At 40.2% G+C, this 20,445-nt stretch overlaps 1 protein-coding gene across 1 annotated transcript in view; it reads right to left on the reverse strand.

The window, feature by feature from the left end:
* The window catches only part of ARHGEF26 (Rho guanine nucleotide exchange factor 26), a gene marked incomplete at its 3' end in the record, with an annotated part of 57,286 nt that overhangs the window by 21,189 nt on the left and 15,652 nt on the right, over positions 1-20,445 (reverse strand). Inside the window, exons 6-8 of the mRNA XM_082003577.1 lie at positions 4,140-4,292; positions 3,569-3,698; positions 1,579-1,653 (exon numbers count right to left, since the gene is read on the reverse strand). Of these exons, the coding sequence (XP_081859703.1) occupies positions 1,579-1,653; positions 3,569-3,698; positions 4,140-4,292 (358 nt within the window). The remainder of the gene's footprint in view (positions 1-1,578; positions 1,654-3,568; positions 3,699-4,139; positions 4,293-20,445) is intronic.

Raw genomic sequence — 20,445 nt, forward strand, 5'->3', positions numbered from 1 at the left:
ATCCCCCTCAGCCTGAGCTATCTTACAATACTGTGATAATTATTTATTCTTCAGCGGAGTCCAGACGGTACCAAGGTTCAGCCAGGAGTTCTGACTGAGAAAGGTTATCGCTCTCTGATCCAAGCTAACGATCAGCTCCAAAATAAACAACCTTCCAGACCGACACATCAGTCCCACATGCCGCCAACGTCTACCGTGCACCCCCAGCTCGTTCACAGAAGAAAGTCCCAACGCAAACCTTACAGTGCCGTCCTGTTAAACTAAGGCAAACAGCGTCCCAGAAAAAGTTTCATGGCAGCTGACCTTCAGAATGCGGTTTGGAAGCATGCTACACTTCTACTGAAGCCAGCACGCGGGGGTGAGGAGCACATAAACACAGGGGGGCAACGACAGAAAGGCAGGACAATGCACCCCTTAGCCCCACATCATCAGGCGAGGATCCACCCGCCATCGGCGGGTCTCTGCTCCTTTCAGAATCGAACACTGCACTCGCCATACGCTGTTCCTACAGAAAAACCCAACTGTGTTGGCAGCAGCACAGTGTTACCGAGTTTCGGGTATTTTCCTAAGTAACAGACGGTAATTTAGGCATAAAAACAACCCCTAGCCTTTCTTAAATAAAACAGTTTGAGTTTTTATCCTTCAGTACTCTTCCTGTTGCATTATTTATGCATGGAAAAACATTGATTTTTCTCGTAAAGTAGACAAGAACTTTCAAGGCCCAAGGTAATGCTTAGACCCACCATGCAGAGAAAGTTAGGGGTTTTTTAAAAAAAAAGAATGCCCAGTACTTCACGTTTCACAGCAGTTTATGATGGACTATAGTTTCTGAAATTCTGAGATCTTGGAGGCAAAAAATAGCCAGTCCTTAGTTCCTTAGATTTTCAAACCACAATGTTCTGTTTTAAAGTTGTCCATTTCCAGAATATGAATATATTAAACAGATGGATTAGAATTTCCCACCAATTAAAAAAAAAAAAACAACAAAAAAACCTCAAAAAACCCCAAACCCAAAACCAAGAGGTAATCTGATTGCTGAGGTTCAAATGGAAGGAACCAGAATTTATTATTCAAGAAGTGCTGTTGACATTTACAGTCTATGCATGGAAATGGACTTGTGCTCTTCTTCCACCATGGATTCTGGGCAAAAAAAAAAAAAAAAAGCATGACAACAGGAGAGGAGAACAACTATGAACAACCGACAGAAGGTGATCTGGTTAACTTACAGTAAAAGCAGAAAGAATGCTTAGGTTTGCTTAGAAGATTCAGACTTTTTTTTCCTCTCTTGTCAGGACAGTGTTTTGGCTTTTTTATTTTATTTTATATGTATGGTCCACCATATGGCTTTCTGTTGGAATGACTGGCAGCAAACAGTTAAGTTTATCCAACTACATGATGAAACAGGTGACCAAAATGAGTAATAAACATGAAAATTAATTCTCGTGGGACTAACGAAAAACAAAAGCAGCCACTTCTCACAGTGGATTTTTGAAATTAAAAGCATGCAGTGCAATTTAGGAAGGAGAACAGTCAAAGCAGAAGAAATTCTGCATCCATATTAAACTTCTAAGAACATACCTTGCTCACTTCTTTCAGAGCTTGCTTGCAGTTCTCGTATTTTGGTGAATCCTTAGGAGTTTTCTGACAAATGGTCTGAAATAAAATGTCAGTTATTTCAGAGGACTAAGAATCACAGATTGTAACGAATACAGAATTTTACATACACATTAACTGAAATCAAAGAGGTGAGGTCACAGCTGTGGACTGGGATAAATGAGAGAACACGAGGTCACTTCCTCAGAGTGCTTCGTCACACTAAGGAACGCCTCCCTTGAAAGCTTTTCGGAGCAGAGTGGTGTTTTGCACCTCCTGGCCACCCTCCACCCCTAGCAACACGGCGGAAGAGGCAGCCCATATCCCTCCAGGAGAGGGACGGTTTCTGCTGTCTTGTCTCTACCTTTTTGCAAACCACAATGAAGCCCCACGGCAGCCGTGAATAACCAGGCCTTCCTGCTTCAATGGTAAGCTTTTCCTGGAAGCTGAAAACCCACTTATGTACAACCGGACTTGCACTAGGAAAACTGTACCAGATTACTCTGACCTCTTTGTGGAAGGTAAGCATTTCCAAAGGGTTAAGAACAGCTCTTAAGGCCACACTGCTATGTGTACCATGGAAAAATATACACAGCCGTATTACTCTATTTTAAAAAAAAGGCACGTGGAAGGGAAGACAGCTGAAGCATCCGGAGGAGGCGCTGGCAAGTAATGAGAAGTAAAACCAATCTATGAGTTACATATGAGGGTTGTATCTATTGACAGAGTTTATTCTCATGAGTTAGAGGTAAAGATGAAGTCTGATGAGGAACAGGCATTTTGAATCAATAACAGACCAGTTAAATTACGTTTTTGCTTGAGAAACAAAAACATCGTAAGATATTTTACATTAAATTAGTCTTTTGTTTAATTATGTTCCCTCCTCTCTGAATGCAGTTGGAGCCATATTTCTGGTACTGAAGCCTTAAAAATTGAATTCACTCTGAAGTCTCAATATAAAGGTTTACACACAAGAAAAAAAAAAACACAAAACCTGAAACAGTGGAAAATAAAATGCCTGGTTTGCTTGTTTAGAAAAAAACAAGGGGAAGGCACACCTCATGCCACACCAAAGTAATACTGGATTATGACTCCATTTTTTACCTAGAAATGTACTGCAAAGGAGAGAATACTCAACGTCCATGAATGAACTAAATAACTACCCATATGTTCAAAGTAATCAGTGCACAATTTTCAAATATATAGTAGAATAAAATTATTAGTCCCGTTTCTGGATCCTACCACCGCCAGAATCCGAGCCTGGATTTTAATCTGCACTATTGCTGGCTGGCCAGCTCATAAATTTAGATCTAGCATCTTAACCGAAATACCGTGAATCTTGGTGTGAACTTTGCCTCACAATTACTCACTTGCACTTCCTCACACTTCCCAAGTCACTCGGTCACCCACACAGGAAGGGAACATCTCACAGTGCAACGTGCTGCTGGGAAACCGAGTGTATCAATACTGCCCCACTCAGGAATAACTCCCGTGCCCTTGAGAACCAAGTTCATTCTTCGACGTCACACAGTGACACTCTTAACTGAGGGCTAAGTTAATGACCCTGTGTCTGCAAGTATTTACTGCAAAAGGATCCTGACCTAACCTATGTGATAGGAAGTCTTGTTTTGTAAACTGTAGGGTTTCATTTTAATCCTAACACTACCTACAATTTCTGTGCTAGGTTCCTCCTCCGTTTCATAATCGTTTTGACCCTTTACTGTACAATTTTTCTATTAGAATGTGTAAACATTTAACTTTTGAATGGGGGATCAGGAGCAGAAGGTACCAGTCACAGTAAGCAAACAAATGCTACAGTACTTCATAGTCAATGGAGAAGTATCTACAGCCCTGTAACCTGGTAGAAGTAAGAAGATATGAAGAGACTGGAATGAACTAGGAATTGGATAGAAAAGAATGCTAACATTAAAAGAACATGCATCAAGGGAAAATAGAAAAATAACTCTGTTCTCACATCCATCAGCAAGGGAAGACGAGTAACCCTCTGCATGGGAAGAATGAGGAAAGAGATCATTGGTAAATTCCGGCAATCTTCATGGGACTCGATCCGTGATAACACCTCTTTAAATGCTGGATTTGTGGCTCTGGTGGGAAAAAGGGGGAGTGAATTAAACGGTATGTTTTATCACAGAATTGTGAAAGTTACTGAATCTTAAATAAATCATTATTTTATCAATAGGGAAGTGTGATTTGAAGGAGCCACATCAACTAAGCCCTCAGTTTTATTTATATGCAAAACCTCAAATTCTCCCATACAGGAACCTGAGCACAGACTCGTATGTAACACACAGGGAAAGAATGTCTCTGACATTGATTAAACCGGGCTGATCAGTGGAAAGGGAATGTAACGCCTGACCACAAAGAGGACTGGACTATGCAGCCAGCCATGTTTTCACTCCCAATTACTTCAAAGGAACGTGTGCCTAGTTGGAAGCCATAGGTTTTGCACCAAATACCACAGCCTGCTACTCACTCCTACTACAGAGGGGGTGATTTTGCAATCATATTTTAAAATCAGTTCTTACAGCAATTTCTGCAGTGTTCGCTGCTGATAGACTTCATTGGTGCAGTATTTTACATATGGATCAAACGTTGAAGAAGTATGCTTTTCAACTATATCACTAATATCATCAATAAAGATGTTGTTCTGATGTCTTGCTTCAAGTTCTTTAAAGAACCTGTGAAAAAAAGAAAATTAATTACTTATTTTTACAAAAAAATAGCAGACTTTCTCTTGCAACACTTTACACTTCACCTGACACAACCCATGACTTTTATAACCCAATGACAACTGGAATGCTTTCTGAAAGGGTGAGGTCATCTCTCCTTTGGCAGAACAAGAAGGGAAATCTTTACATGATGCAAGTCAAAGGGTGGCAGTGTCACCTGGCAGAGCTCAGCATAAGCAGTGCTGGAAGAGTTACTTCCCACTCTCTAGCTGCCAAAACCAAAACAGCATTACTGATCTGGCTAGACTAGAATTTCCAGAAACAGGGTTGAAAAAGAAACAAAACAATTTCAAGAACACATTAACACATTTCCTCTTGTAATACATGAAGTACAATACCAGAAATGTTCAGTGAAATAAAGTTGCGTGTGAACTGCTAAACTAAGAAGAAAAAAATATATAGCAGGCTGAACTGAACAAGGTGCTCATGTAGCATATACTTCAATCTACCACTGGAACCAAACACAGATTTGAAACAGTGAAAATGGGAACAGAGACCAAAATCCTGAGCTGCCTTTTTCCCCCTAAACATACTGGTTCTAAGAACTTCCCTATTGTTCGTCTCTGTTCCACATGTGAGTCCCTTTGGCCTCTGAAAGCTTTCCACTCCTTTTTGCATTTCCAATTTTACCAGAAAACAAAAGCCTTTATTTCCTCGATGCTCATTAGAAATATCTCACTGTTTGGCGTGTAAGAGCTCACACAGATCAGCTATTGCAGGTCATGAGAATTACCTCCACTGACACTCTGACACCAGTGCAATTCTTACCTAGAAGCTGCTGAAAATCTCTTATATACTAGTCTTGCCTGCAGTCTTTATACAAGGTGATTCACTAGAAGAATCCTGAACTCCTCAGAGTAAACCAGCTAATAAAAACCCTCTCATAAAGCACAGGAAAATGAAGGAAATACTTGGAACACATGATCTCACATCAAGCTAAAATATTTTGAAACACGTTTTATTTTACTTTGGCCCTTTACATTTTCTCTTTACTAACACTGGCTCTTCAAAATCTGTCACCGTGCAGCATTTCATTTTTTTAAGTGCACCACCAATGTTTCTCCACAGTTTGTAAAACAAACAAACCTCAAACACAAGAAGAGCAGAACAGGATGAACAGAAGCTTATCATACAAGTGTTTAACAACATGGGTGAACTAAAATGAAGACCTTTCTTAGGTATGCTTAGAAGAAGCTGCCTGAATTGAGTGGTTGCCAGATTGTCTGGAGCACGTCTTATGAGGAGCGGCTGAGGGAACTGGGGTTGTTTAGTCTGGAGAAGAGGAGGCTGAGGGGAGACCTTATCGCTCTCTACAACTACCTGAAAGGGGGTTGTGGCGATGAGGGTGTTGGTCTCTTCTCCCAAGTAACTAGTGATAGGACAAGAGGAAATGGCCTCAAGTTGCGCCAGGGGAGGTTTAGATTGGATATTAGGAAAAATTTCTTCACTGAGAGGGTGGTCAGGCATTGGAACAGGCTGCCCAGGGAGGTGGTGGAGTCGCCATCCCTGGAAGTGTTCAAAAAACGTGTGGATGTGGCGCTTCAGGACATGGTTTAGGGGACATGGTGGTTCTGGATTAATGGTTGGACTTGATGATCTTAAAGGTCCTTTCCAACCTAGTGATTCTGTGATTCTGTGATTCTCACTTGGTCAATCACACAGAAGACTCAAGGGGAAGGTGGGGGTGTTTTGGTTTTGGATTTTTTGTTTGGTGGGTTTTGTTTTTTAAAGTTCTGACACATTAACTGCAGATTGAACTGGCTGATGTTTATCTGTATTATTATTTAATGAAAAACAGGACACTGCCTACAAATAGATGTAACGCTGTTCACAGCACAGCTTTCTCCTCACTCCTCCCCTTTAAGTGGTGCACAGTATTTTTTCATAGCCTTGCCACTTTTGGAAGGCAGAGTCCTCCAGCGTCCTTCTATCCTCCACCCATCTTATTTCAAAGCATGAAATATATCAAGTTGTCACTGATGCGTATTATGCTACATATTTAGGGTTTTAGCATCAAGAACAGGACTAAGTGGCAAAGCATACTAAGTTGTTCTGACATTTCATAGAATACATGGACAAATAGTAAAGTTAACAGTTGCCTTAAAATTTCACAGGGGTCCAAGAAGGAAAAAAACTCCAAGTGTCTCCAAGCCAGTCTACAATTTCTCATGAACCACAACAGTCAGATTTCAAACACTGACCACACCATGAACTGCAGACGACTGGAATTCGTTTCTACTCCACTCAGGCATGTTTACAGTTGGGAGAACTTCTCAGGGTGCTGCCAATTTGCTTTGCTCAGGAAATTAGTAAATACATTTCTTCCTGCTGTATGGTATGGCACACTGACAAGGTGTTTGACCATGCTGGGCTAGAACTTCCACTTTTAGAATTGATCTGGTGCTTCACCAGTGACATCATCAGTCACAGTCACAGTAAGGAACAGTAAAAATCTTGGATAGTAGAAAATAAAATTAAAAAAAGAAGAAAATAAAAAAAGAGAGGGGCAGAGAGAAGCAGCACAACCAAGTCCCATTGCCCGTAACACGTACTGTAAGAAATACTACCTCTGGAAATCATGCATCAAAGTTTGAATCAAAGGCTGGGGTTTTTTTGTACCCAATCTGCTAATTACTATATGCAATCAGTGAACCAGACACATCATAAAAACCTTTTACTTAACATTTTAGGACAGATTCTGTCAAAGATCAGTACTGAGTGATCGAGTGACCATATCCAATACAACCAACTATGAATTAGTTGTGCTGTGACTGGCTTTTTTTGCTTAATACCAGATGGATTTATTTAAAGCATCTGTTCTGTAAAATCCAGAACTTTTCTGGTTAAAGTTAGATCCAGTTAAGTGAAAGTCAAAGAGCATCATATGGCAGCATTTGATTTCCCTTGCCTTGCCCTTATGTTGTCTAAAAGAAATGTCCACTTTGTAATACTCTGAAACTCCCCCTCCCCTAAAGGCTATGTGCCAAATTTAGAAATATGGGTTTAATTAGTTTCCCGTCTTTTTATAGCACAAGATCTAGAAACACGGGAGATCTCACTCATACTGGAGTTTGCCCTGTCTTTACGACAAGAGTTTTCTCCTTAAGGTTTTGGTGGCTCCTGTTAATGGTCTTCCCACATCTTTAGGCAGATCATTAACAAGCTGGTAATCACCATCAGGAACAATGGCCTAATACCTGCTCAGGCAATTTTTTTACACTATTTTTTCCTACTCCTTGGCACTGCTTTAATCAATGACCGATATCCTCAACTTTCTCAAAAACTCTACTTAATTCAGCAGCGTGAACACAAACGAACAGCGGTACATGCACAATGTGACAAACTATTCCATACAAATCACCTTTACAATGGCCTAAACTATGTCTCATTTGCAATGGCCAAACTCCCATCAACATCAACAGAAGTTCTACTTAAACAGATGCCATGAAAAAAATATGCAAAATAAAAGCCCTAAAATCAGTCATTTTGGTCAACTTTTCTCCTCAACATTTACTCTCCCTTCACCCCTAGATAAAGAAATTAACTGAGCAGGACTTACATTCTTATGAATATTGTACCTTTCTATATGGATATTCCAAAATTAGATTGCACTGTTTTAAAAAATCTAATTAGGGAGGTAAAAGAGATTTTATCTAGGCAGGCCAAATTAGAGTTAGAAGAACAATTATATTATGGAATCAGTTATTATCCGGGAGCAAGAAGCATACAGAATGAAACAAGAGCACATAAAAGAAATACACAGAAAGGTGAGAGGTACTGCAAAAAAAAAAAAAAAAAAAGGTTTTTTTTTATACCAAGGGTCATTACAGAAGAAAACTGATACCAAAGCCTTTCTGGTGAGTGAGACTAGGAAGGAGAAGGCTTGGTGGAAGATCTGTCTGAAGCCAAAGTGGATGTGGAACGCCAGAAGTCACCAGAACCAGGTGATCAGCACCGAAGAGAGCTGGGGGGGCGGAGCGGGTGGAAAACTGATAAAGTTACTATGAGATCAGTTTGTTCTGTTTGCAGAATGACAGAACACACATGACAGCATTACCAGGTTGGCAAGAGGGACAGATGGTGTAGTATCATTATGGTTTTGTATGCGGGTTACGTAGCAGTCATAGAATCAAGGTTCTCTAACATTTCTCTGACTTTTTGCCTACTGCTCAGAGTACTCATTTTTTATTTCCTTGCGGGTTCATGTGATTCTCCACTGCTAACCATTCTGGACAGGGCTGTTGTTCCGCTCCGGCAGATGCCACGGTCACTGAAAATATCAGCCCGTCACCAAAGCCATTCTGTGTGTGAAAGTGAACTGCGGTCTGGCTTGTAGATCTCTTACTTCAATTTCATTATTCTTACTCTTGCTTAATGTTTTTGAAGTCATATGACCTATATGCGTGGCATAAAGAAGATTATAATACCAATTTAGCTTCACAGTGATGTTGCTGCTGACACATTACCATCCAGTAACAGAAAAAAGCCACTGGGGCAGAAGCAAGTACAATTTAGCTTCCTCCTCTTAGGGATAAGGGACCTGGAAAAACAATTACCAATTTCAGGTAACTTCAGATAAAAGTAATAAAAATTTCTGATTATCATCTCCAAAACTGAATCTTCTCATCAGGAACAGAAGCTTAACATCTGCATCACAATTGGGGGGGGGGGGGGGGAGGAATTTAAAATAGTAAAAATGGGGAAAATTGCAGCCTTATTTCCATAGAATTTTTATGCTGAATTAAAATCAGAGCTTTTAGTGAAAGAATGGCTGAAAAAGAGGATGATTAAAGTGAATAACTACATCCGCAGGTGTTTGAAATGCATCCGTTTGTTACGGCAGTTACTACAATCTCAGTAATGGAAAACAATACATACATACACAAACACTGCAAAGCTAATAGCCCATAAAAATACTTTTATGAAGCAATATCTACTAAGTAACTACAAAGCCAAGACAGACAGACAGACAGAGAGACAGACAGAGAGACAGAGAGACCCTGACAGCCTATTCGTTCATTCTGCAACAAACTGGAACGATTTTCCACAAGTAACTGTCCTAATGGTAAGCCACTTGCCTTTTCAACTATTTATAATACTCTGGCAGAAATCCAGAACAATAAAGAGGCCATGGCAACCCTGCCAATATATTCTGTGACAGCGAGATTCTTGAGATCGCGGGTAAGTGCTCACAGCATCTAGCTCAATGGTAAGCATTTCAGAAAAAACAGATCTTGATTCGACCAATTAGTACCCACTGACAAATGAACTCACAAAGAACACTCTGTGGCACTAGAAACGTAAATCTTTTTGATAAATTACAAAGACATCACAATAGGAGTCTTCATTTTAAAAGCCTTTCCCATGCTGAACAAAGTAATGCTTTTTATACTACTGAGAAGAAGCAGGGTGCTTCTGCCTGTCTCCCCGAGCCTGAAAAGTCACCTACATACTCATTAGTCACAGAACAAAACGATCTCTTGCATGTCACAAACAATGAATCTATAAATCATTTGTGAAGCTTTCTAGCAACAACAGGGATGGAGCTATTCCCATACAACACACTTGCCAAAACGGCCAAACCGACAGACAGAGCAAGCAAAGACCCTGGAGAACGGAGAACGACTGGATGCATAACTTGCGTCACGCTCCACAAACCTGGGTTGTACAAACCTGCAATCCCTAGCTTCCTGATAACCAAGTCTTAGCACTAGCAAATACCGTTGGTGTTACTATATGCAAGAGAACTAATCAATCTTGGTATTTGGGAAGAAGTTTTTGTTAATATAAAAATATGAACCATACAAAAACAAATTAAGCATTGCTTAGTCTTTCGGGAAGCGTATCAACCAGGGAACTCCACCGCAGCCTAGAAATAATGGTGATTTACAGTGTGCCCAGGAAACTCTCCAGAGAAAGTCTGGAATTTGTCATTTCAAGTGATGAATTCTCCCATCAGGCTCCTGCCCAGCTCTCTCCCAGCGCCCAGCGGGTACCGCTGCAGGTGCCACCACGGCCACACGCCCGCAGCCCTGCGCCAGAGACCGCAAGCGCTCCCAGGTTAATCCTTCTCTCACAAGGGCACCTGTGCCAAGTCGGCAACCGCCCAACTTCCACACCCGAAGGAAAGCAAGTTCAAAGTGCAGGCTGTAACTCATCGCCACGTTACAGCGTTTTACAGCCCCGCGCAGGTGCTGTTTGGAAGGCAAAGCACCAACGCCTGCCACGGGAAAGGCCAAGGAGCAGGACACAGCGCTGCGAGAGGCGGCACAGCAGAGCTGCAAGTGCTGCTGGACTTCTCCTCATGCTGTCATAGGCACTTCAGCCTCTTTCCTACACGTTTGTAGAAGTTATCCAGGGCAGCAAACTATCACACATGCTTGAAGGCAGGGAGAAAGTTGCAGGTTTCGATACTGCCGTACATAAAGTTGCTTTTCCTGTAAAATGCACAAATAAACATTTGTATGCATGATCTTCAGATTGATACAGCTACATCTATCACAGATCTTGCAGTATGACATGGAGGATTGCAAATACCACACTTCAGCAGGCAAGATTTCCTAGGTATAAACACTGTACAGAGCAACCTCACAGCTGTGCAGAGTAACGTGGAGCAACACAACGTACTCATCTATGTGCAGTGAAAGCCACCTTCTCATGAATTTGAGGTCCAAGACAAGATTGTATAGCTTTAAATTCTCATTTAAACAAAGCACACTGACCCAGTGATGCATGAGAGGAGCCAAGGGAACAGACATATATCCTCCCACCATGACAAGCTTGCTAAACACAGATATTTCTAGACTTACTAACAACTTGGTGCCTTTTCAAAGCTACACATTCTTTTTATGGAGTAAGTGCAATGGCAGTTCTCTGAAACCAGACTGACCTCTTGGAGACTTATCGCCCAGTCTCAACTAAGAAAAGCTGCTTCTTCATTCCTTATCAGTCTCTGTACAAGGAAAGCAGAGATACAAGTTCGAAGAACTGTTGAACATACATCCACTTTAGTACCAAAAAAATACACAGATAAATACAGTTTTCCACTTTTGTGCTTCCTGCAGCAACAGTAGATCTGAAAAATTGGCAAAAGATTTGTAAGCTGCTACTAGAACAAACCCTGCAAATCCCAGCAACAAAGAACAAGGCACTAAGTTTCAGATGACTGTGGCAGTGATGTTCTGCAGGAAAGGATGCATAAACACCTCCTGCATAAATAGTTTTCAGGTTACAGCTGGAAGGCTTTAAAATTTTAAGTACTTTTTTTTCTACACAACAACTGTCTTTAAATACAAATATTCACATAAGTAGCTCTGTTTACAGAGGTTAGGCCATGGAAGAAGAGACAGAGGCTCCAAGTCAATTAGAAATGCTGCTGCTGGATTTTTAAAAAAACCAAAAACCCAAAAACATATGGTATGTTTACATAATATAGGGACGGGTTTCAGTACAACTAAGTGTTATGGCATATGGCAGCTTCGTGCCACAGTTCTGGTGATGCCAGCTTGCCCAACTTACTCATTCCTTTTCCTACCATGCTCCTTCAGACATGTCACTGCAACTGCTTGTGGGCTGACACTGATGAGATGTGAGTGAGCTGAGAGAAAGAAAACTCTAGCCAGGTTTGTTTTGTGGGTTATTTTTCAGCCTCATCTGATCTGGTTGGCAGCTGGCTGAACAGAGGGAGTAATGGAGAAGGGGGAAAACCTCCAGCCACCACTAGCACCAAACTCAGACCTTTTATATCAACATGAAAAAAAAAAAAAAAAAAAAAAAAGGCATACAAGAGTAAACTTAATTACAAGAGGAAAAGTTCCAAGGGGACCTGACAGTGAGTCTCTCCTCGTAAGAATGTGGGACACTGAGTTACACACCATCGGTGCTGCATTCCCACAGGGAAGATAAATTGACAATACACAGCTTCAGAGTCATAAATTTTTCAGAAAGGGACACAAAGACAATTAATTTGTCAAAATAACTTTGGCAGTAATACAACACACACAGACTACTGAGAGGACGGAGCACAGATGAGGTTTTGAATACAAGCGTAGGTAGGCAAGAAAAATTACTAGAATTCTCTTTAGAGAGAGGTAAAACAAAGTAAGATTTTAACAGCCCCTATTCAGGAACACCATTTTTGTAAGTTTAAAATAGAAATTGAATTACCTTTCATCTGACAAACACTGTTAATATTGTCAAGCTTCAGCAATCACAATTAACAATCAATAAAAATGCAGAGCTACAATCATGCAACTGAGACGATACAGCAATTGTGACTGACTTCTCACAGCCTTGGGTGCTTTGCCATTTCTTTTCCTGAACCTTTTCCCCCAGGGAATATACAGCATACTGCTCACTACTTCTGACATTTGCTGTCAGTCCAGTTCAAGCGAGAGGAGGAAGTAGAATCATGTTTTGCAGGGAAGAAAACCAGAGTCAATTACATGGTAGAGATTGCAAAGCCTTAAGAGAAAACCAGAGACTAACACAGAAAACAGCCAAGCGGTTAAAGGTGCAGCCCGTGTCTTTCCAGGTGAACTCAACCCCACCGCAGAAGAGGGTTGAGCAGGACTGTTCAATTCTTTCCTCCCCGGCATGCAAATACTTGGCAAAATTGCAATCGTATTATTTCAGGGACGTTAGGGGGAAAAAAGAATGCATTCAGAAACATCCTCGTGTACTCTAGAAAACTCTTGAGTAAAACTCATCAAAAGAATGGGTTCCCTCTATCTTTCAGTCAGTACTGCAGTTTGTAATGAGAGAACCTTCACCTATTACTCCTTATCTTAGCAAACTGTGGTCATTTAGGTTTTGATTACATGGTAAAAAGAGCTGGTAAATACAGGGTACATCTACACTGCCAAATAAAAAACCCTAAAACGCAAACAAGATACTTAACGTACTACTATATCACGTAATCTTTCTGAAATAACCCCTGAAGGGTCTACCCTGGGCAAAGCAAGAGATGGCAGCTCCAGGGATCTGGAAAACATTGGCAAATCAGCTGCCTTGATTTTTTTTTTTTAAAACAAAACCCAGCAACATAATGTCTATTTGAATTAGCAAGGTAAGTACAATCATTAACATCATCCGAAGGTCTCCTTAAAAGATAGCACCAGCTAATACTATTTTAAAGGGATTAAACTGTGTCTGTGCAAAGCTTGACAAACATTTCAAGATCTGTCGGGTAAAACACCATGGAGGCAGAATACTGAAGAAAACCATGGCTACATGGTCAGCAGTTAAATGACACTGCAAATGACCCCTGGGATACAGAAGATTTTCTGAAGAAATACAAGTTTCATGCAACTAATATTTACATTTCACGTATCTAGCATTGGAAAAAAAGAACCATAAAGACATTTTAAGTTTTATGTTTATGTTGGTGTTTCTTGAAGATACTGTACAATCCGCTAGAGTGACAAAGTAAGGCAAGTTTACTCCGGCTTCTAGTCCCATCTGGTTTTAATAATTGACTTCAGGCCCAGGCTAAATTCATTGGTAACAGATACACAACCACAAATGCCCTCCACCAACACTTTCTGTGCCATATGCAGCGCTACTCAAGATTCTCAGACAGCCTCTCCAAAAGTGATCTCTTACAACACCTCTGAGCAGGCGTGAAGGCAAAGATAAGAACCCCTGAGCAGAGACTGTGAAATCTAACACGAGCTATATGTAATTTCACAGAGGATCACAGAAGTCAGAGACAAGCAAACTGTGAATTAATTCAGTTTTCTCTACGATTAACTGTCATTTCTTCAGAAGGGCATCTGAAACGGAGAACACAACGGACAGGTTGAACAGGACCTTACGCAGGACAGAAGGGAACGTACTGCAAAACACTTCTCTTTACTACTTTAAACCAATGTTACGCCAAAACACTAACTGTTCTCAGAAAATCTTTGAAGAGTTAAACCCACGCCCACTGGCAAGCCCCCCACAGCTCACTATCAACAGTAAATATCCTGGGCCGAGAAACTTTTCCATAGGTACCGGCCAAAAAAGCGCTTCCCTGCTTTGGTCGCCGCTGTGAGTGCGGGTCGCACGCCAGAGCTGCGGGAGAGGAAAGCTCTGGGACCAAAGCCCGGCTTACCAAGGAGGGCGGTGCAGCAGCCGCGGGAGGAACAGGCTCACGCACAGCCGAGCGGACAGCGTCACCCTTCCCCAGTCACCATGGCAGAGTCACTGCCCAAGTATCTTCCCACCGTGTCCTTCTCCTACGCTCAGCAACCGCTGGCCGCAGTTTAGTCTATTTATATAGCATAAAAATACACCATGTAGGTGATGGAAGGGAATCTGTGAGTTTGGGGTATTTTCCATATATTTAAGTGAATAATTTGAAGCTAACGACTTACTGTATTTTCTGGAAAACTAGCTATTTTCTTCAAGGGCACTTTTTGTACAGGTAGTTACCAGGTATTTACTAAAGTAAGTATTACACAATGCATATATATGTATAAAATGTCTAAACTAATTTTTTAAAAAAGCATTCTTTCTCTGTAGTTCTGTTCACCCAAGCAAATGAGCTGAGGAAAGTATGATTCTGTTCAGATTTGCTGTTCCTGAGTACTGAAGTCATATATCTAATCTTGTCTCCAATAAGGAAGCTAAATTATAAAAGAACACTTACTGGGTTAGGAATGCAAGTACCAACTGCATGTTATTTTAAAGTTACTGTTTACCAACGCTGCTAGTCATTTGCAGAGAAACAGTGCAGGTCAATCCAGAGTTATTTCAGCTGCCAGAAGAACCCTCTAAACAAATAAATGCCTAGATATTAAAGCCAAGGAGTTCAGCAATGAGCACTGATGTCAGAACAAACCATGAAGGAAGCAATCTGAGGAAAGACAAGGATAAATGCACTGTCCCAAGTCATCAATATGATGCAAATCCATAAATGTGTTCTGTGGGCAACTAAATTTTAAAGGAAAAAGAAATGGTATTTTGGACTCACTGCTCTACAATATATCCTCCAGAACCCCTGCAATCTTCTGACAATCAAAAAAGGCCCCGTCAGCAATAAAGGCAGATTATTCAGCAAGGCTGGGAGAAAGGCAAAAACCACAAATGGTAAATCTAGCAGTGCTCTGCAACATCTCGAGCGTCACGCGTGGTCTGAGGGCTCACCAGCACCTGCTGTGGGTCAGGGCAAGGCACGGGTTTCTGCACAGAGCCACAGGTGCCTCACCTCCTGCTCCCTGTTCATTTGGGAGGATTTTTCTCCCTCTTCTTCCCATTCTTCTGTCCACCATATCCAACATAATCACTCAGCCTTACTGATAAGGAAGCCACATCTGCTTCAAAACACCCAGTATAAGCAACTCTGAAAGCACAGAAATTCTCCCCCAGATCACATCCCAGTGTCACTTATCCAACAGGGTAAGCACACTCAGCTGGGTGCCCTCAAGACATTACTCAGCTTTCTTCAAAAACTGCTAACAGCAAGAACTATGATAAAATACAGAACACAGACTAAGACCATCAGTCTAGACTAAACAGGAAAAAAAGGATGTTAATGCCTTATATCACTGTCTTACCTGGAAATCAAATCGGTGATCTGTAACTTACGAATAATTCTCTTTCATTACACTTCATCTGGATCAACCAGAGTCTACTCACAGTATTTATTTTTTTATTTTTACCTTTTTTTATTACATGCGGGTTTGGGTTTGGCTTTATTTTGCAACCTTCCAAAGAAACTGAGCGACAGAACTCTGCACTCCTAAAAGTAGTGTTTTTAAAATGCCTAGTTAACCGATTCAATACACACACTTCTCAAATGAACACTAGGACTGCATTTTCCTATAGAAGAAGATGAAGCTGCATCATCTAAAGTATGTTGGGAAAAGGTGAAACATTAACCTAATTTCCAAAAAAGTGCTATGAAAAAGCTTACCTGGTTCCTAACACATACTCACACATACAAAATTAAATTTGAGATACTCAGACAAGTTGTTACCTACCTCAGAAACCCACACAGGCTTCTCTACAAAAATCAAGACACAGAGCTTAAAAACAGTCAGAACCTCTCAAAATATTTTTTGTTCATGTCTTTTTTTGCTAATGCCAATCTTCTGATATTCCATAAGCTTTTTGCCTTTTGCTGCCCTAAAGGCAGAAAGAGACAAAATGCTAAAGCTTTCCTTTCTGCTCTAAATTTGGTGATTTGACCTGTCAGACCAATTGTTCTTCAAAACCTTTCACCAGTTTCCCTGTAACTCCTCTTTCCCAAGACAGGCTCTTGGGAAACTGGCCTCCTGTGCACCATGTACCGAGACTGGAGAGAGCTGTTCTTACTGGTGAGATTGACTGCGCAGTATTCTCAGACTACACAAGCTTTTATTTCTGAGTAAGCTGGCCTATGGCATCCCCATCAGCTTAAATCTCAATGTAACAGCTCCACTGACGCGGGTTGAGTTTGTGTGATTTTGTGTTGTCAGTTATGAACTCCCCTATTACACATACGGGCAAATACACAATAAAAGACTTAGAAGACACCTTACAAGATGTTTTCATCAACAAACACTGTGTATGCTGCACAAATTATTCAGACCAACTCTTCTTTGTTAGAGACATTCCAACGAGCTTCCAAAAGCAGAGACGGCCTTTACTGTCTGTATTCTGCTTCTAACAAAGGCAGCTTTGTTCCATCAGAAATGGCCTTGTCATTCATTAGAAGACTATCTTGGTGTTTCTGGAGTGTTTCCATTAAACATGTTCTAAGTCAAAGTTCCTAGATATAAGCTTTAAGCAATTTTGACTAAAGTTAGTATTTTTATCAGTTCACGTTCTTTAGCTTGCCAAACTTTTGTCTGAGCAACCAAAACCACTGATAAATACACTCATACTCACATTTTATATTTTTAAGTAAAGGAAAGGCTGCTTAAAGTGTAGCATAACAGGACAGATACTCAATTTTATCACGATTTTATAACAAAAGGATGGATTTTGCTACCTTGAAAGACCTTGAAAATGGGAACTGATCATTTGGAGATACTAAGGAGGAGGCTTCTGTTTTAAAATCACTTTCATTATTTACACAAATGAGGCTGTAGAAAGCCAGCACAAAGTTTTGTTATAGTTTAACAGTAACTCAGGAAACAAAGTATGTTTTCACTTAAGTTTAAAAAGGAGTTACAAATTCTGTTTTTACTCCAAGTTACAAAAAAACCACCAAGTTCTTAAACCATTAGACTTTCCAGACAAGAAAGAATAAGATTATAATTTTAGGCTAGTGTAGTATTTTTCCATTCTTTTTCTCCCCGCCCCCCTTCCTTTGAAGACTATTAATCAAAAGGGGTGTAAGAATTCCCCTAAAAATACTGCTCTTCCCACCCCCATCTCTGCTTTAAATATTTTAAATGAGAAATTTAAAAGTGGACTTAATTATTTGGAAAGTTTATTCAGCATAGGGAAAAACCCAAAGACATGCCTACTCACATAGCTATACTAGAATGGTCAGCTGTGTCTTACAGAAACAATCCAAAGCAGCAGCAAAGTCTGCAGGCTAATTAAAACTTTGATTTATATTAAGCTCTCTAAAAAAGATGGCAATTACTCTCTAATACATGATGGTTCTGTGACATCAACACCTGTCTAGCAAAAAACAAGCTTATGACAGGCTTTACTTTTACAATTCACATTTCATGTAAGGAGAAGCCTTTAAAAAGTACTATTCCTTGAAAATAAGGACTTTGATAACCTGTACTCCCTGACAACACTGCTGTCATGCAACTCTCATTCCTCTGGTGGCTGTGGATTCAGAAAATATCCAACTTCTGGCAAAAGATCTCAACTATATTGAGAAGAAACAAAGAGAGAAACAAAAAGGAACAGGGGGATGGAGAAATGAAGGTATACCAGCTAAGTCCAAATGTACATCTATTACATAGCTCCTAAATTAAGTTAGCACTTGATACAATAGGCTATCTCACATGTATGCTCCATGAAACAGAATCTTAATACTGCATAAACTTCAGAAGACAAAATCAAACTGCTGCACAATAGGTGTAAAATTCCACAGACTTTGTGGGGCTTCAGAAAAATAGAAGCCAAGAAGGGTATTACCATGGCTGGGAACATGAAACTTGAGACATTCCGCAAAGGTAAACACGGGTTTAATGCTAAAGAATTCAGAACAACACAATTTCTACAAGAAAGAAACAAAGGGGACAAAAGAAAAGGGAACAACCAAAAAAAAAAAGCTGAAGAGGTGGGAAGGACTGACCCCAGAAATCTTGCTAGCCTGACAGACTCCTTATCCAACCATTAGTCCCATCTCTGAAACAAGGCTAATATTCTTCTGTTCCACTGGTAAAGAGATGCACATTTAAAGTTGTACATTGCTACGGTTAAGATCGATCAGTATCTTAACTAGGCCATGTGCATCCTTTAGCCATTGTGCTTGATTAGCCATTGTGCTTGATCTCAAACTGGAACTAAGGTATAAGAAAAGAAGCATAGACACTTTTATTTTTTAGTTACGTAGACCACAGTAATTCACCTGCTGATGTTGCTATTAACCAGGCTAGGATAATGAACAAATTACAACAAAGCAAAGCCTCATTAAACAACTTTTTGAAATAGAGTTTGAAGTGTTCATAACCCTGCAGTACACCGTGAGTGCGCATACATATGTGTGTCCCATATTAAACAATACTGGCAGTAATTATCAGCGATCATAAAACAGACTGTTCAGCATTTGTACGGTGTAAGATCTGCCAACATTTCCTGTTCATTAGGCACTATTTGTAGTGTGTCTGTTTTTCTTGTGATTGATTTTGTACTGAAAAAATTTACCAAAAACCCACAAAAAACACCCGCACAGCCAAGCCAATCTTTCTAACAGGAATAGAAGTCTCTGGTGTCAGGTGCCATGGCATGCACAGCACTGGTCATAAAGAGTAAAATGCCTATGGTGTTTACATAAAAGATACCACAGTCACACAGTATGCTGCACACTGAGTACCCGGCAGAAAGTAAACAGCGATTCCACTGACTAAGGAAAACACTGGCAAGAGTCAGTTCTTAAGGGCAAGTATGAAACTCTTGCTCAATTTTTAGCAGTTTAGTAAGGGCAGACTAAGCTTAATTTGATGGACTGTAAAGACTAGGTATGAATGCTTAATGTATCAACATTTAGCTTAGGAACTGCTTAGATACGAAGGATGCTTATTTCTACTAAAATACACCATGTTCTTTCCTTCCCTCCCTCCCAATTTTCAGAGAAACTAATACCATGCCTATCCCATTAAATGTGAGCTCAACCATAGCAGCGAGTCTGTCAAGCTCATGTGCATGTCTGCTGTTACTTGTATTTTCCATCTTCAAATTAGCATGACAGTTAAAAAAGAAGAAATGGTTACCACTGTAAAACGGTTTCTTGAGATTCCAATAAGAAACTTGCTTTTATGTTCAAACAGGTATTAAAATAGTAACCGGACATCTTCCAGCCTACCTGTAAGCTCTCCTTGCTAAATCAGTACAGCCAGAAAACTAAACTGTCCAACTCTAAAAATAGAGTGCATTCTGGAAAGAGAAGCTGAGATTTTTCCAAGTAAGAGCAAGATGCCTCAAAGAACAAGAGTGCAGGTAATGCATAGCCTCAGTCTTCAAATACTACCATGTATCATAGATAGTACTAACCAAAGCTCTACTATTCAAGGAGCTGCCTGTGACGTGTATAAGGAAAATATGATCCAAATAAACAGGGGCTTACTCATGTTACAAAAACTGCATCTATAGTTAGCAAAACAAAACCTTAGTTGTTTGTAGTCTATGAAATGACTCTTTAGCACTCCAGAACACATTCTTTGGTGCTCTCAAAGAACAGATAATCACATTCCATTATAATTTATTTACAGCTTAGACAAAATGAAGACTCTGCATATTAATACATGCAACATTTCACTTCTCATTCTTAAGTTGTCAGGCCTAATATGCCACCTTGCAGCTATTCCTTCCTTCTTTAATGTTACCTCCACATTAAAGACACTATTTTGTATGCTACATTTCATTACTTGCTTGAAAAATATTTTGATTACTAGCAGTCACCCCACATGTATAATTAAAAAAAGGTATTTTAGATAACTTATATTTA

This window comes from Phaethon aethereus (assembly GCF_964289735.1).
Source record: "Phaethon aethereus genome assembly, chromosome: 9".
Classification (NCBI taxonomy): domain Eukaryota; kingdom Metazoa; phylum Chordata; class Aves; order Phaethontiformes; family Phaethontidae; genus Phaethon; species Phaethon aethereus.